The sequence below is a fragment of the Neomonachus schauinslandi genome, chromosome X (assembly GCF_002201575.2).
Source record: "Neomonachus schauinslandi chromosome X, ASM220157v2, whole genome shotgun sequence".
Classification (NCBI taxonomy): Eukaryota; Metazoa; Chordata; class Mammalia; order Carnivora; family Phocidae; genus Neomonachus; species Neomonachus schauinslandi.
In genome coordinates, this window is record NC_058419.1 from 70,587,427 (window position 1) to 70,606,712 (window position 19,286).

Below are 19,286 nucleotides of genomic sequence, written 5' to 3' on the forward strand. Positions count from 1 at the left end.
GAGTTACCTCACCACCTCTTACACTAAGGATTTTAACCTTGGAAAGATACAATGTACTTGCACCACACTGTTGGGAGGTTTGCCAAGAAGCTAGGGCAGGAAGAAGAAAACTATCCCTACTTCTACAAGGAGGCCATAGTGTTCACTTAGCAGTCCAACTCCCCAAGAGGTTTGTACTTTGACCTGCCAAAGTATTATAATGTGCCTCCAGGGTCAAAAGCTTAACCTTGCTCAGTATCTCAGAATAGCTTTCAGCAGCAAGACAGTCAATGCTATATATCCGTTCCCTCCACCCACCCTTCCTGGGGACCATACACCATCCCATCCCATGTTCCATGATTCAGATACAGCAGACCGGCGCAGCAGGGAGGAAGAAAACACCGTTTTTAAAAAAAGACCCAGAAGCAGCAACCTGTCAGTTCTTTGGTCTCTTACAAGAGACTCTGTACCAGAACACAGTGATAGCTGATATGCTCAGATACAAAGGCTGATGTCTACTATGCATATGTGGAAGGGGGGGGATGCCGAGTTTTCCCCTCAAATCACAGATTGCAAGCAAAGTACTCTGAACATTTGAGTGCTGTTTGAATGCTGACTAGCAACAATCACCCAGCAGTCTTTTACAATTAGAGCAAACTGAAATGTTCTCGTACTGAGTCATTCATGAGCAAAGAGGAAGAAGCCAGCTCACAGAAGGGAGAGACCCTGACCATAAAGTACACAGCCTGAGCATACAGTGCAGAATGTTGCTTTAGTACTGGGAGCACACGCTCCCAATCCCACTAGTTAAACAGGAAGGGCTGTGTCGGCACAGAGCTCTCCTCACGCAGCACAAGGCCTGGTGCTCAGAAGTGTGACTTACCTGACATACAAAGACCTCTTCTCACTTGTTCGGAGGGACCCAGACCCAGAGCTCATGCTGCTGTTCATCATTTGTTCTCGCAAGTCATGTATCTTCGATTCAAAGCGACTGTACTCTGTCAGGGAGACAAGGAAAAGAATGAACCCAAGGAGCTGCACCAAGCCTGGGGGCCAGTGGCCAAAGAGCCAGGAGGACACTGGGCTTCAAAGCAGCCGGCGCCAGCACAGTCAATCTTTGCTGTGATAAGCAGAGTCCCTCCTCCAAGCACAGACAGACGTCTTTCCACTCACTGACCAAGAGAAGGAAGAAACACACCTGAAAAAGGAGTAACATTCGGACATACTGAATGGCAAAAGCTTTTATCTGCCTTGAAATCTCACTGATCCTTAAAAAAACAAAAACAAACAAACAAAACAACTGGAAAGAGGTTCCAGTGCAGCCTTCATAAATCTTTGGAGCAGGCACTAAGGCCCAAGGAGAGCAGATGGGAAAGGAGACTTTCCCAAAAAAGTGGATTGCAGAGAACAGATGGCCCTGAGACACAGGGTGGAGGGGCTGGAAAGGACCTGAGGCCATTATATCATTGTTAGGCAAGGAAGACGATTTGTTTCTAGATGACGTTTTCTTTTTTTGGAGGGGGAGATTGGAACCCAGTACACAAAGGTAAAAACAAACAAACCTCACAATCAGATGAGAAGATCACAAAGCTCTCCCGAGTTATTTCCCTTCTAACAAACAGAAATTCTCCCAAACCGAGAAGTCTGCTGTCACCTTTCTCCTCCAAAATCATCTAGTCCGTGGGGTTGTTAAGTCCATATGCCCAGCTTTATACCCCACTACCACCATCACAACAGCCTTGAAACAGCCTTATCACTCTGGAAAGGCAACTACACGTTTACTCCCAACTTGAGAAAACCTGATAGAGGAAAATTAATTCTAGCTGTACAATTATTATAAAAGGCTTTTTTTTTTAAATAGGGATGCTTTGCTGTGACATTCTCCTAGTACATTTAAAATATGATATTCACATTTATTCTCCCCCCACACACAACAATTTTTAAGGTCTGTAACTGCTGCATAAAATGGGATATATGTAAAGCACAGGCTGTGGAAATGGGAGAAGATAGGCATACCTCATTATGACAAGATTTCAAAGGAAGACAAAATTTATAGTAGGGGTTGAAGGTTGTAGAACTGCTTTAAAAAACAAACATATTTCCGGGGGAAAAGAATTCCACAAAAGCATTTTCATGCACCATAGAGGGCTGGCAAGAAGCATCCCCATCTAGTCTGTATGATTCTACACACAGAAAACAAAACACCTGTTCCAACACCTGACACTCCCCTTCCCTCGGCGAAGCAATCTGACCTTCAGCTGGGTATAAAGGGAAATGCTAAAAAGCCTTAAGGGGAGGGAATGGAGTTTTAACTCACACAAATATCCTCAACAAAGTTTATTTTTGTTCACTCTGGTACCAATGAAGCCAACTGGTTAAATTCATGTGTTCTTTGATTCATCACGCACTGGTGTTATGGTGATTTGTCCTCATTACCCACTCCCGTCCCTGAAATCCTGCAGGAAGCGGTTAAGTCACTGACTCACCCATTAAGTGTTGGGGGAAAAAGACAGCAGCTGGACAGTGTCCCCGTTCTGAGGGTTACAAGGCAACACATCAATATCAATGAGGCGTCACGATCAAAATGTAGAGGGTGGCGACCGGTGTGTCATAGAAGCCCTGGACCGCCCGAGAGTGCAGCAGCAGGGCTGTCTACCTTTCCTCCTGCCCAGGGAACTGGCCCTACTCCAGGGTTCAGCCCTCCACTAGGGCCCTCTTGTGGGCTCCTTTCTGGTCCTCCTCCTCACTCACGGGCTAGCAGGAGAAGTTGGTGAGACAAAGAGATTTCTGACCAGGCAGCCCTTTCTTGGGGAAGATAAAGTAGAAGGCAGAAATACGCATTGAACCCAGAAAAAATATATACCAAATCTATCCCTAAGCCATTTCCCCCCTCTCGCAACTTGTTTATATATTCCCTTCTTTGGAATTGACTTGCCCGCTGAACTCCAACTTAGCAGCAGGTCACGGCAGTTGCTTAGTAACTACGTTTCTTAAAAAATCCTTTAAAAAACAACCACCAAACCACTATTTCCTCAAAGCTCCTAATCCAAGGTTGATAATGCTGGGCCAGAGGGCCCACTTAAAATAGACTACAGAAAGAGAACAAGGCTGTTGCTTTAAGGAATCCACGTTCTGTCTTCTATGTGCTACTAAGTTTTCAAGACTATTAAATTGTGTTTTATTCATTTTCTCCCATTCAGATGATCCCCTTAGAGTTCCAACTGCTCATCAGTCTCTGGCTTTTATCTGTAGAATTATCCAATGTCCACTAGGCACAGGGTAGCCTCTGAATAAATGACTGTTGGGTAAATGAGGAGCAAATTAGAAAACTGTGCCCAAGTTGATGCTTCTGTTCTCAAACTAATAAATCTAATGGTTTATTTAACTGATGGCTGCCAGCTTCACTGAGGGCTTGGGAAGGTAGTTAAGAACTGTTACCATTTCCTTTTATTCCCAAGGTTAACTGTTGGGAGTAATTGGGGTATATGGTTTTTTTTTTTTTTTTTTAAGATTTTATTTATTTATTTAAGAGAGAGAATGAGAGAGAGAGAGAGAGCATGAGAGAGGGGAGGGTCAGAGGGAGAAGCAGACTCCCCGCTGAGCGGGGAGCCCGATGCGGGACTCGATCCCGAGACTCCGGGATCATGACCTGAGCCAAAGGCAGTCGCTTAACCAACTGAGCCACCCAGGCGCCTGGGTATATGGTTTTTAAACACCCTTTTGTAATGTTAATAACCCACAGTGGGCATCTGATTAACAGACTTTGTTTATAACAAAGAAAAATAATAAATCTAACAAAAAACATTTAGAATAGTCTTAAGATAGATAGTACCTCATCTTAATACTAGAAGCATCATTTTCCAAGGACAGAAGCTTCACGTAAAAAGCATCTGAAGTCTAAGACCTCACCGTCCCTCCTCCCCTTCCACTTATAACTAAGGAAGCCATCGCTGGAAGGCATCTCCTAGGCTGGTCACTGCCTAGTCACTGCCCACCAGACCAGCCTCTAACCCAAAGGGCCCACTTCAAATAGGCTACTTTAAAGAAACACCACTTACTACTTAACTCTCAAGTCTACTAAACTATGTTTTATTCATTTTTTCCCATTCAGATGAACCCAACCATTTGTGACCCACAAAGATATCCACGGTGAGTCACTGCTCCCTGGTTCCCTTTGCTAATCATGGAGAGAGAAATGAGGGGTGGGGGCACAATCAGATGTCATTCCCTGAAACAGGGTTTCTCATTGACCGCCTGGGGTGCCACTGAAAGAGCAGGATTTTGGATCCAACCCTAGACACACGGACTCAAAATCTATTGAGCAGGCCCAGGAATCTGCATTTTTACCAAGCATCAAGGTGATTCTGATGTCCAATAAGGTTTGAAACTGCTGGTCTTGACTTACAAAGTTGCGTTTGTTCTATTAGTTCAGGGAAAAGCTAAGGTAAGTATCCTGCAGCGTGTATCAAAAGGAAGGTAGGGCCAGAGGGTTGGAAAACTCTCAAAAAAAAAAAAAAAAATTTGCCAATAGAGTTGCAAATCCTGAAGGAAAGGAAAGCGCTAGAGGCCTCTGTCCAATGTGCCTGTACAGAAAGCTGATGAATTTACACTTTTTTAAAATAAAAGTAGCACATGATTTTAAAAAATCTTTACCTTTTTCCTTTAGACATTCCTGTATCACTTCCCCCATCCCACTTACCCAAAGATAACCAGTTAATATTTCTAGCACGTATCCTTCCAGACTTACTTCCATAAACATATATATATACTCACAAGTCACACAGAGTCACATAAATCTACTTTTTTCATCCTCTAATAGGTCATGGAAACCCAGCCATGTCAGTACATAGAGATATATCTCATTCTTTTTAACAGCTGCATAGTATTTCATACTATGGAAAGACCATAATTTATTCAGTCATATCCCAACTGATGTACATTTAAATTGTTCATAATTTTTAATATTACCACCAATGCTGCACTGTATATTTGTATGAGCATTTCTATAGAATAGATTTCCCGAAGTGAAGCTGCAGGGTCAAATTATATGCACACAAAAACATTTGACTGGCACTACCAAATTGAACCCCAACCTTCTGAAACCTTTATGACTGGAGGCTGAGGACAAATTGCTATTCTAAAGCTTCCAGCAGCTTTTCCATTTCTGAAGAAGTGGAGGCAGAATTTACCTTTGAGGACAGATTGATCTTTTGTTTGGGGAAAAAAAACACTTCAATGAACCTTTTGGTTTTGCAAAAGTAAAGGCAAGACTGTAATCTGGAATAGACAAAGACAAAGAGGAACCTCAGATATTCCCTCTGCATAATCACAGAAAATGTCAGCCTCCTGTGAGTGGAGTTGTTGGTTCAAAGGACTTGTCCTACCACCTATATGATGCTCTATAGACACTCTGGAAATATCTACCTCTAGACTTGACCACTCTGCCTCCCCCTACTTGATGACCTCCCTGTTACTGTAAACAAAACCCCCTTTCCCCTGCACACAACCGGTGTTTCCTCAAGTTTTGCTGATATTTGTTCCTAATTGCTTCCTCAATCCACCGCTTTCTTTCTAACTTCATTGTTGTTGCCTTACTGTTGATTTTGCCTCTTCATTTTCTCTTGACTATCCTAAGAGTGATGGAAAGAAGTTATTAAAAGATTTTAAGTGAAGGAATGACTTGAGCAGGGGTGTGTGTGTGTGTGTATCACGAGGGCTACTGAGGGGAGATAAAGTGTGGTTGGTGCCTCACATGTAGATTTAACAGCAGAGGACCACGCTTTCTCTTTCTGTCTAGCCCCTACAGCCCCTAGTATAAGTAGCCCCCGCTTTTACATCAGCCAAACCAGCCAGCACTCAGCCTCTTGCTCAAGTATGTCCAATGTTGGGAAGCTCTCTATTCCTTCGTTATTAGACTAGACAACACTATTCAAGAGAAAATTCTTGGTTTAAGGGCCATTTCTTTTGCCAGCTGGTCCTAATTTTGGTGTTTAAAACAACATTTAAAACATGATGGATCTCTTCTTCATAATAGTATGAAGGAACAGTTTAAAGAAGGTCAAAGAACTGGGAAAGCCTGGAGCAGGTTCCAAGAATACTGAATAAGCCTGAATAGAAGGTAGAGTGTGAAAAGGGTAAGGTGGCGGTGATGGAAGGTTGGGGACCAGATTCTAAGAGTTTGAGATAAGACTTTCTTACTAGGCTAGGGGAACCACTGTTAAGTGTTTAAATAGGGACATGACACAATCAGAACTAGGTTTGGGGGGAAGATTATTCTGGGAATGTAATATAGAATGGAGGACAGAGAGAAAGATAACAGAGACCAAGAACCTCTTCTACGGGTAGAGACAATGACTTGAAAGGCCTGACATAGCAGGGGGGGCAATTGAGAATACAAAAAAAGGGACAAGAATCAAGAAATATGTTGGAACTAGAAGAGGTAAAATTTGACATCTGATTGGATGAAGGGATCAAAGGCAATTTCTGAGTTTTTTCCTGAAAGACCAGGAAAAAGTGGGATAATATCAGCCATAATAGAGAATAGTCATCATGTCCTCAAAATAAGCTATCCCTTCTCCAGGCTAAATATTATTACTTCCTTAAGTATTCTTCATCTAACATGGTTTCCAGACGCTGTACTACTTCTCCCTTTTAAAACCTAGTGCCCAGAATTTGTGGTGATGTCATTTCCTTTACAAAATTATAAGCTCCTTGATGTGGGTTTTTTTTTCATTCTCAAAGTTTGGCAATCAGCACCCTTGTTGAGTCAACAAACTTTTATTGAATGTGTTAATTCATGATAAAGATCTAACAGGACAAACCTGGACACTAATTCTCAAGTTCTGGCTCCTCAGGAACTAATTAAGAAAAAATACAAAACTTTCCCCTCCTACCCACCCCAAAATGCTAAAAACTGACCAACAAAACCACAAACCATTTATGCAAAACACTGACATGTCAGAGGTTTCAAGATCTACCTAATAGCCTAATAAAGCATCAAAGAGGACCGAAACTACAATGTTCACTAATATGAACTGGACACACATCCAAGCCTCCAAACCCATCTCCCCTCTAATAAAACTTTGCTCTCAAACCCATCTACCTTCCTAATGACAAAACTGTTTTCTCAGGGGGCACCTGGGTGGCTCAGTCAGTTAAGCTTCCAGCTCTTGATTTCAGCTCAGGTCATGATAAGCCCTGTGTAGGGCTCCATGCCGGGCAGGGCGCCTGCTTAAGATTCTCACTCTCCTTCTCCCTCTGCCCCCCCCCCCAACTCTAAAAAAACTGTCTTTTCTGGATAGAAAATGACACTTGTCATTAATTTGGAAAAGCTGAAAGGGGCTCAGTTTCTTAACCGACAGAAAATTTATTTGGGCCTTGATTACGGGTAGGAAAATGTAGAGACAGGAAACAAATGGTAGCAACAAAGGGTACTTATTCTTCACGTGGTATAGACTACCAATGCTTTGAGTGAAGATACAAAAAAGGAAACGCTACAAAATAAAATAAAAGCCATGCCTATCAAATTTGGAAATGACAACAAAGCCAGGGAAACAACTGAATGACAGACTTCAGACACACAGATTTCAACAGGTAGCAACAACAGGAAGACACAAAGTACAAAAGAAGTGTAACTTCCTGACCTTGAGTCCCTGTACAAATACTGAGCAGGGAAGACGGGGCTGGATAACTGCACGTGTATTGATTAGCTAGAAACTCCAAATAAGTCAATAGCTGCCCAAAGGCTCATTTGTTCTTACAGAAGTACAGGTGTTCAAATCTCAAACTCATACAGCTCTTGTTTGCCATTAGCTGAGCTGCACTGAGCTCAAGGGAATCACCCACTGTGAAAATGTACAGAACTGTGGTGGAAATGAAGTGACAACCTCATGAGACAGTCACAGATTTTGATGTGTATGAATAGTGTTTTAGGTTTCTATAGTTGCCTTTGGAGCGCAGACCCTCAGGATGTGTCTAAATTACAAGCATCTGTCCCAATAATATAGCTCATGTTTTCAAAAGAAATGGATGGAGGTGATCCTTAAAGAAGAAAGAAAGAAAGAAACAGAGAGAAAGAAAGAAAGAAAGAAAGAGAGAGAGAGGGAGGGAGGGAGGGAGGGAGGGAGGGGAGGAAAGGAAAAAAATGGATGGAGCTGAAAGTAAAATAAGTCCATCAAGAAGATACCTGTTGGTGTGGAGGTAAGTATATAAATAGCCAAAGAGCATATTTCTAGGAATCACAAATAAAATAATATGATAATATTAATAATAATTAGTTGGGTTAGTTTTTAATTATAGGGTCTACTATTTAAAGAATCTAAGACCTCTAAAACGAGACAGTTCCTCAGGTCCCTTCTAATTTTGACATAATTATGATTTTATGACCAAATCAATGAGGCCCATAAGGAATCAAACCTAGGGCTAATCTAATTTTAATTTTTAAATATGAGCCAGAAGAGGGAAATCTTCACATCTGCAAATAATCTTAAGTTCTCTGGGTCAAAAAATAATACCAAATCAATGGGTAGAAATTGCAAAAAAAAAAAAAAAAAAAATGTCTTAAGGCTATGTGAGAGGGCAGAAAAGTGGCAAACAGGTCTCAATATGAGCAAATATTGCTCGAAGAAAAATAATTTCAGGTCTACTTTTAGAACAATGGGCTCGGAACCATGACTAACCCAAAACAGAAACCTCAGTGTCATTGTTCTGGTTCCTACATTGCCACAATGTGCTTCCTCAGCCATACACACACATGGCCAGGGTTCTGGATAGCATCCTGATACTGGAAATAAAACAGATCAGCATGCCATAAAAGATTCCAGTTTATCCCTGTTGACTGGATGTTTCTTTCCCCCAAAGAGCTTAGTGAGGATGCAAGAAGAGCTACTGAGCAAAAGTGCTATAGTATATAAAGGTTTCATTACATTCAGCCGCCTGGTCTTAAATGAGTAGAATGATAAACGCTTTGACCTCACATCAAGCAAAGAAAAAGTTATTCACAGGACTTTGCCATTGGTCCTTCTCACCTATCCCAGATGACCCAGCAGATTAGGGTAAAAGCCTCAACTAGGACCTTTTCTCTGTTTCAAAGGAGCTTCATATAGTATATTCAAATGCAGGATTAACAAAGCCTTTAGCTCCTTCAACCCATAATCCAAACTGTATATAAGAACCACCCCAAGACAAAACACCTCATCCAGAAAACATGAGAATGAAGACAAAATATACCTTTCCCTGCTCTCAAGATAGCGGGCAATCTTGTTCATAACAATCTTTTCCACTTAACAGAGATGCTGCAACACAGTGATTGAAACAAAACATTTTATGATTAAGCTTACTAACTTGAGTTAATGTTAATGTAACTGATTTCTACATTTTACCAGGTCAATTGAGAGTCTAGAGTCAAATGTTCTTCACTCTGTAGTCACTCTGACAGGATCACAAATCCACTGACAATCTTTACTGGGGTATCAACGGAATCTTTTGAATCAAGTTTCCGTGGGAGGAACCCAGAAAAATGGGACCTAGAGAAAGACTTCCTGTTACTGTGGTCGTCTGTGGTCATTTTTCAGTAACTGATAATCCCAGAGTAAAATATTACAGAACAGAGTAAGATACCAAAATCCAAATTGTGTGTGTGTGTGTGTGTGTGTGTAATAAAGGTGGCACTTCAAAACAGTAGGGAAATGATGGATTATTTATATTTAATAAATGGTACTGAGGTAATTCATTAAACATCTGGAGCACAAATAAGGTACTATCCTACCTTACATCATAAATTCCAGGCAGGTTAAGGTTTTAAGTGTGAAAACAATAACATTAAATAACTAGAATAAAACAAAAGCGAACATTTACTTGTTAAAGGTACAAAAGAAAACACTGATAGACTACATAAAAACATAAAATATCTGTACATCAAAATAAAATAAAAAAGCAAACTACAAACTGGGAAAAATCTTTGTAATATACATGACAAAGAATTAATATTCTAACTACATTTAAGCTTTTACACATCAATAAGAATTTATGAACACACCTCAATAGGGAAATGGAGAAAAGGTATGAACAAGCAATTCACACACACACAAAATGACCAGTGAACATATACACGCACACACACATTCAATTGTTATTAAAAAAAAGAAATAAAAATTAAAATGAGTGAAATAACATTTTTTACCTATCAAATTTGCAGAGATTTAAAAAAAATAATGCTCCATGTTAGCAAGATCTCAAACTACACACCCTCTATACTGTTGGTGGAGGTGGAGACCAATTTGGCAAAATATATCAAGTCTTAAACATGTTCATACCCTTTGGACCAATAACTCCACACCAAGGAATTCATTCTGAAGAAGCAATATCAGATTCACAAAAAGCCTCATACAAGGATATCCATCAGTGTTATTTATAAGATAAAAAATTGGAAACAACCTAATGTCCACCAAAAAGGGAATAGTCACATGAATTATGGCACACACATGATGAAATATTATTTAACTATTAAAAACCATTTTAGTAAGATATTCATGACATACGGCAAGTTAAAAGCAAGGATACAACCTGCTTAAATCAATGATTCTAGTCTTGAAAGAGATACATACATATTATATGATATATAAAAGTTTGGAGGGAAATAACACCCAACACATACATACACATACAGACACAAACTGGTTATTTCTAGAGGTAGTTTTACAGGAGATTTGATTTTTTTTTACTTTGTATTTTTCTGTATTTTCCAATTTGCTATAAATCTAAATGCAATACAAAAATAAATATAATTTGAGGAGAGTGGGGAGGCAGACTGAATAGGACAGGCCCAAGGACAAAGCCAGGACACACACAACCACTAGAAACTCCCCTCCACACTGCTCCTGGCTCATTCATCATTTTCCTTTGGGATTGATCAATCAGTTGCAGACAAATCCCCTTAGACATATTATCACTATTATCACCTCACCATCTTATCCAGAGAAGCCTTGCCACATCTACCATATTTCCCTGACCTACCAGTCCAGTAACCCTGTCCCCTCAAGGCAATTTGGCAAGTCTGACATGACTTGTTTGAACCTGGTAAACCAATACTGGTTCCTGTGCTCACCATTTTTTTTCTGAGTGTTTACAAAACAACTCTTAATAATCTAGTCTGGGGGCACCTGGGTGGTTCGGTGGTTAAGGTTAAGCGTCTGACTCTTGGTTTCTGCTCAGGTCATGATCTCATGGTCATGGGATCAAGCCCCATGCATCGGGCTCCGTGCTCAGCGTGCGCAGCAGGAAGTCGGCTTGAAGATTCTCTCCCTCTGGCCCTCCCCGCCCCACTCGCGTGTGTGCACATGCACCCACGCACTCTCTCTCTCTAAAATAAATAAATCTTTATTTTTTTAAAAAAAGATTTTATTTATTTGACAAAGAGAGAGAGCACAAGCAGGGGGAGCGGCAGGCAGAGGGAGAAGCAGGCTTCCCCGCAGAGCAGGGAGCCCGATGCGGGGCTCGATCCCAGGACCCTGGGATCATGACCTGACCCGCAGGCAGTTGCTTAACCAACTGAGCCACCCAGGCATCCCTAAATAAATCTTAAAAAAAAAAAAAAAAAAATCGAATCTGGAATTTAACGCAAGATTTGCAAAATTCTTCCTCCCTTGTGAAAATCTGAAGAATATGTATGTAAACCAGACCCTTAATGTACATATTTATACAAAACATATTAGTTTTCTTCTTTTGGTCTATTTATATTTTTATCACTTAATTTCATCAAGTGGAAAAATCCCCAAATTTCTATGGCCTTTGCTTTTTTAAAGATATCCAAATTCAATGAAAAGTAAACAAAGATCCATTTCTCTTTTTTAAAAAAGATTTTATTTATTTATTTGACAGAGAGAGAGACAGCAAGAGAGGGAACACAAGCAGGGGAAGTGGGAGAGGGAGAAGCAGGCTTCCCACTGAGCAGGGAGCCTGATGTGGGGCTCGATCCCAGGACCCTGAGATCATGACCTGAGCCGAAGGCAGACGCTTAAGGACTGAGCCACCCAGGCGCCCCAACAAAGATCCATTTCAAGAGAATGAAAGCCTTATCACAGGAAAGAAGAGGGGAAGACAAGACCCTTATTAAAGCAAGACGGTTATTAGCTCAAGACTTTGTGATTCAATAACAGTCTAGGTACAAATAGAAATGTAAATTGAATTTTCAACTCAATTCCATTTATCTGACACAAAATTTGAGGTAGAAGAAACATTAGAGATCATTTTGCACAGTCCCCTTATTTTACAGATCAGAAAATTGAGGCTCAAAGAGATTGACTAGCATCAGATCATTCAGCTAACTTAAAAATAAAGTGAGAACTAGGACACCCGGGTGGGTTCAGTCGGTTAAGAGTCCAACTCTTGATTTCAGCTCAGGTCATGATCTCAGGGTTGTGAGATCGAGCCCCATGTCAGGCTCCATGCTCAGGAAAGATTCTCTCTCTCTCTCTCTCCCCCCCCGCCCCTCCCCCACAAAAAGATAAAGTAAGAACTAGAACCCAGGGCCTTGGCTCCTCCTCCAACATGATTCCCATAGGATTTAATGACTTAGCATTTATACATACACACACACACACACACAAAATATATGTGTATATTTTTATACATATATATACACATTATTTATATATATATTCTTAACATAAGGAAGCAAAACCTGTATTTTTTCAGTAACAATGACAGGCCCAAATTATTCTACTTCTCCTATTTCTCTTTAAAACAAAACAATTTCCCTATTACAGAATATAAGGCTAAAGCTTTAAATAAATCAACAGTGTAAATAACAGGGTCAAGATTTCAACAAGCAATACACTGAATTAAAAGGAAATCTCAAAGAGCTATAACTAAATAAATAATTCCTTCTCATTCCTATATATTATTATAGCCATTCTATCCTATCAGGAAAACTGATGTTTTTTGTTTTTAAAAATTTTTATTATTTATTTGTCAGAGAGAGAGAGCGCTCACAAGCAGGGGGAGTGGCAGGCAGAGGGAGAAGCAGGCTCCCCGCCGAACAAGGAGCCCATGTGGGACTCGATCCCAGGACCCTGGGATCATGACCTGAGCAGAAGGCAGACGCTTAACCGACTGAGCCACCCAGGCGTCTCAAAAAACTGATGTTTTATAGGATTTTGTCTCAAACCATCTAACAAGGAAAAGAAAGCACCTGCCTAGCTAGGTGCAGAATGCTTTGCCAACTCCAGCTACCATGTCCCTGGGCTACATGGGAGATAGAAAACCCCCAGCACAAACACACATATCTGTATATAAAGTTCAGCCCAGTAGGCAAAACTGGAAAGAAAGCTAACATTTTTTTCTCTTCTAAGTTTCTCTCCTAAGTTTACAAACTTCAGGGCTGGCCTAAAAGGTAAAAGGGTGCAGCCACTTTGGGAAAAAGTTTGGCAGTTCCTCCAAAATGTTAAATGTTAAGTTACCTTATGACCCAGCAATTCCATTCCTAGGGATGTGTGTGTATGTGTGTGTATGTATACATCTCCAAGAGAGTTGAAAACATGACCACACAAAAACTCATCTATGACTGTTCACAGGAGTATTCGTAATAGTCAAAAGGCAGAAACAACTCAAATGTTCATAAGCTGATGAATACAGGAACAAAATGTGATAAAGCCACAGGATGGAATATTATTCATCCATAAAAAAGGAACGAAGTACTGATACATGCTACAACATGGATGAACCTAGAGAACATTATGCTAAATGAAAGAAGGCAGACACAAAAGACTACATATGGTATGATTCCATTTATATGAACCTGCCAGATAAAGTAACTTTATAGAAACAGAAAGTAGATTAGTGGTTGCCTAGGGCTAGGGGAGGGGAGAAGTTGGAGGAAATGGGGAGTGACTGCTAATGGGACAGGGCTCCTTTTAGGGGTGAGGAAAATGTTCTAAACTTAATTGTGGTGACAGTTGCAGCAGTCTGAACATTCTAAAAAACACTGAACTGTATGCTTTAAATGAGTGAATTGTTGGGTATGTGAATAAGCTGTGGTTTTTTTCTGGTTTTTTTGGGGGGGGGTGGGCCCTATCACTTTTATCAGGTCAGCATTCCTAGCTAAAATTATCTACACCCAAGGCTTCAGCCCCTCTAGCCCTCAGTGATAAGAGTGAAAGGTAGTCCCTTATCCTCCTGGTTCCCTCTGATCATCTGAGTAATAACATAGTTGTCCTGCTCTGGTCTCGAGTCAATTTAGAAAAGAAATAGGGTGAGAATCAAATCAGGGGATGGAGCAAAGCAAAAATGAATAGGAAACAATAAGCACATGAAAAGATGCTCAATGTCACTAGCCGCTGGGGGAATGCAAATGAAAACCCCAGAATATTATTTCAGACTCACCAGGATGGCTAGAACCAAAAAGACTGACACTAACAAGGGTTGGTGAGGATAGAGAGAAAGTGGAACCCTCACTGCTGGGAATGTGAGGTTGGTGTAGCTGCTACGGAAAACAGCCTAGCCATTCCTCAAAAGGTTCAACATAGAGTTGCCATATGATCCAGTAAGTATACATACCCAAAAGAAATGGAAACACATGTCCATGCAAACCTTTGCATATGGATGCTCATAGAGCATTATTCATAATAGACTCAAAGTGGAAACAACCCAATATCTGTCAACTAATGAATGGATAAACAAAATATGTTGTATGCATGTAACAGAATATTATTCAGCCAGAAACAGAAATGAAGTCCTGGTACATGCTACAACACGGATGAACCTTGAAAACACTATGTTAAGTGAAAGTAGCCAGTCACAAAAGACCACAATTATATGAATCCATCTATATGAAATGTCCAGAATAGGCAAATCCATTAAGAGAAAGGAAGTAGATTAGTGGTTGCCTAGTACTCAAGGGGATGGGGAGTTGGGGCAGGGGGGTGGTTACACCTAAAGGGTACAGTTTTCTTTCTGGGTTGGTGAAAATGTTCTAAAATTGACTGAATTGATGTGAATATTCTGAACACTACTGAATTGTACCCTTAAATGAGTGAACTACAAGGTCATAAAAAAATGAATGACAAATACTCCATTTCACTTGAAGAAATGAGAAATGCCTACTTACTGAATTAATATTCTTAAGCCTGCACACATTTGCTACTATGTCAAAGCAAACCAGCTCCCATCTTTTTGTTCCTCCTGGGTTCCCCCACATTATCATTCTATAGTAGTCTTCCAAAGCCCACTTTCTTTTTGTAGGAATCTGTAGGTCTCCCTCAGGCTTCCAGCAGCCCCTCTACTCCCTGGTTACTTCCTCCTTTGGTACAGAAGTTTGGGGCCATCAAGACTAAAAAGCTGACATTTGGCAGTTGGTTTTACCCCATTTGTTAACAGCTCCTGGCACCTGGAGAGTCTCAGAGCATTATCTTTTTCTGTGTCTAGATGTATCTGGGTAGAAAGAGGGGGCTCACAGCTTCTCTGCTGTGATGGGAGGTAGTTGTGGCCTAGAGGCAAAAGCCCTGGACCTGAAGTTCTCAGGAAATCAGACTTCAAACTTTGATTCTGCTCTTTACTGGCTGTGGAACCTTGAGCAAGTCACTCAACCTCTCTGACCCTCACCTTCCTCATCCTCCAAATTGGGGAGGATACCATCTATCCCACAGGGCTATCCTGAAGATGGATGCTTACAAAACCATCTGGAGCATATAGAGATACTCACTAATTCAGTAGAACAAACCATGGAACAGGCTCTAGTCTATGGGGGGGGGGGGGACACAAGCATGAATACAAAATGAGTTGCCTTTAAACTATTCAGTGCAGAAATGCTGTTAACAGGACTTCATTTTCTGCCTTCCCTATATTAGTCTTCTTTTAGGATAGCAAAAGGAGTTTCAGGAGTTGAATTCTTTGTCTTGGTAAACCTTCACCTCTGTGCTCTCAAGAGAGATCACACTGATAGGGTAACAGCTATGGTTACATCTTCAATTCTCCAACAGGGGGAGATGGGATGGTTCCTGAATGTCATGGGAAAAATGCTACTTTTATGCTTTCAAGTTATTATCATCACTGATCCTTAATTCTTTCATGAAGGCCTTACCTAAAGGCATTTCCATGGTGAAAGTGTGCTTATTCAGCACTTCAAAGTAAGTATGGAAAACAGATACTCTCTTAACTCTTTTCCCCCCTTGCCTGTCCAGATTTACATGCCATGTGAAAATTTCTGGTCATAAGATATCAATTCCCAGTTTAGCTACCTTAGTGACCAATTTCTGGCTCACCTCCTGATTTGGGGCTCAGGTTTTACTCTAAAAACAAAAGGGCTTTCCAGAAAAATACTAGTTCAGCTTATAAACAGAGGCTGAAAACAAAGTAACTAGGGGGAAAAATGTAGGAGATAGTTCCTAAATTAAAATGTTATAACATGAAGCCCATACTTCCCTTGGTGGAGCAATTTCACAAATCACAGAAAAATATTTTTCATTTTAGAATAGATTGGGCGAGAGCCTTTGCCAAGAGCCAGTTGTTTAAATTTTCAATTTGCGTTTTGAGCAGGATTATACATGCCCAAGAACATCATGCTATTTTTAGCTAATAGGTAGGATTGCTGTGTCCACAACAGTTTGGGGCAATCAAGAGTGAAACTATTAAATAGCATCTCTCACTGTGGTACCTTATCATTTAGCACTTCTATTTCTATTTTAATATTTTCCAAAGCTTCATCATAAAAATTCTTGTAAAGCACCCATGCTAGGCACAATACAAAGTTCAACTAGATAGACATGGTTTCTATCTTCATCATGTGTTTAACGCACACTGAATAAACCAGATATATGAAAGAATCCCAAGATTAAAGCATTCCCATCAAGCTGCCATCCAGCCCCTAAGTGCCCAGGGGAGATACACGGGGAAGCAACTGTCCTACACTTAACACCCTTCCAATGCTTAAACCCTCTCTATGTATTAAAAGGGGAGGGGTAATGAACCTGTTCTAAAATTGACTGCGATGCTGGATATACAACGCTGTGGATACACTAAAAGCCAATGAATTGTACACCTAAATGGGTGCATTGTATGGTAAATGAATTATATCTCAATTAAGCCATTAAAAACAAGGAAAAATTATTCTTACTCTGATTGTTCTAATTAGTCAAAGCTATTTTTTAAGCTCTCATGCTAAATGGTATCTAGCCAAAGACTGCACTGGCTTGGCAATGGAGCTCAGTGGCCACTACGGAGCTCACTCTAATCTACCCCTGCCCATACATCTTTCTTTCCCTAGTCTCTCTTTATTTCCCCAGTTCTTTTCCTGTTGTTCCTGCACTCCAACTAGGTCTTAGGTCTCTCAGGTATGCCCAAGCATGGTTTGTCCCAACTGGTGGACCTCAGACCTAAACCAATTGCTGACCCCTGGCAACTTTCCCTTCATGACCTTAGGCAAATCATGTCCTTGCTCTCCTGTCACTGTTTCGGTTTGCACAAAGACGGGTTGGAGTAGGCAAACCTTTCCAGGTCCCACATTCTATGTGAAAATAATACAAACAATGAACACTTAACGTGGTCCGAAACATGCAAAGTCTCTGCCATTTTGGCCAACAGACATATATTTGGATTATTCATTTTGTAAATGGCCATGTAATACAATTTTCCAAAGAACAGTATTTAATATATTCATCAAATGATCAACATGGAGTCCTTATTTTTAAAAGCTATCACTTTATCAAAGAAAATTCAGAGCCCAATACTGAATGCTCGACAGTCCCTCTGGACCTGTCTCTGAGGGTCCATTTTCGAAAAGAACAACAACAAAAAAAGCTTTTTGCATGTTGGGGCCCTGCTGGATTTACCAAAGCGAATAAAGAAGTTAACACTGGAGTGGCAGAGCCTTGCCAACACTGGTTCAATTAAATCCTAAGAAAGGCTTTGTTTAGCCAGTGGTACAGAGACCTAATGTTAAGACAGCACCTCAACATACATTAGAAACTCTCAGAAATACGCTCAGAGAGCAATACACGTTGGCAGGAAGGAATCCCTTTATCCTGGACAACTTGCAGCTTTTTCGGCAAACCGGTTACATTCTCCCAATAAAACTGATAGAAATATGTAGTCACCAGTTTCCAACATACTACCACCAAATAAATTCACAGTATTGTTTCCATGTGCCCATGGAACATCACAGAGCAAAACTGAAAGAAACACATCAATTTCTCCTACACACACACACACACACCCAAATATGCAAGAGAAACCATTTTCTTTGCAGAACCTACAGTTGTCTAAGTTGTGGGCATGACATGATAAATACTGGTTGCTAATAAAAATCAGATGGATAGCTCTCCACTGAGAAGCAAAGCGCACACGCAGAAATAAGAAAACCAACCAACCAACCAACCAACCAACAACCCTAAGGTGTGTTTCTTGTCATTAACTGAACACCAAACATGGAGAGAAATGACTCAAAGTATCCATTTGCATCCCTCTTTCCCTTGACCACAGACCAACAAGTTCTCCTGTTCGTCACCTCCCCACACTTCTGCCCCCATCACAGAGGCCTAGAGCAGAAGGTGGCAGGCCCCTCTCTCCTTCCCCTTCAGGCCCTCGCCTTGAGGCACTGAACCGGGGCGGGGAGGGGGGGTGCGGAAAGGACAAAGGTAGGCGCTTCCGATCCCTCACAGCTCGGCGACAGGGCTCCCAGCCTCTCCCCTTCTCATCACGGAACCAGAGCACCTGCCCGGGAGAGGTCCCTTCCTCCCCCTTAGTAACCGGCCCACGGGGCCTAGGTGTCCAAGGAGTCCAGGCGCTGCAGCCCCAAGGGACAAAGGCCGGGCTTACAACGAGGAGGGGGAGGCGAAAGAAGTCGGGAGCGGTGTGAAAACCCTCGCAAACAAAAGCGGGGCTGGGGGTGGGGTCCTGAGACTACCAAGCCAGGCTCGGGGGTTCCCAGAGGTAGCCAGGTTTGGCGGATTAATGCGTGTGGGGGAGGGGGACGGTAAGAAAATTCCTCGGAGGAAAGGGATTAGGGAGCTGCGGGGACGCTGCGGCCGCCGGGCAGGAGGCTGCGGGGAGGGCAGAGGTCCCGGGGCGAAAAGGGGCACAGTTCGTGAGTGGGGAGAGGTGATGGCAAAGAGGTGAGGGCCACACAGGGCCCAGTGGCGGGAGAGCCGGCGCTCAGCCCCGGGCGGCGCTCCCCTGGGGCCGAGAGGGGGGCTCTCAGGAGGGGCTCCCGAGCTGTGCGCACCACACGGGGCTGGGGGCTTGAGGCGGAGGGAGTCCGGGGAGGGCGCAGAGTAGTTGGGGGCGCAGTGCTGGAAAAGAGAGAGTTTGAGAACAGA

General features: G+C 41.7%; 1 protein-coding gene across 4 annotated transcripts in view; it reads right to left on the bottom strand.

Moving 5' to 3' along the window:
- The window catches only part of DLG3 (discs large MAGUK scaffold protein 3), a 54,466-nt gene that overhangs the window by 24,977 nt on the left and 10,203 nt on the right, over positions 1 to 19,286 (bottom strand). For all 4 annotated transcript variants that reach the window (XM_044911784.1, XM_044911783.1, XM_044911785.1 and 1 more), the window contains one exon: positions 863 to 977. In XM_044911784.1, coding sequence (XP_044767719.1) covers positions 863 to 977 — 115 coding nt within the window. The remainder of the gene's footprint in view (positions 1 to 862; positions 978 to 19,286) is intronic.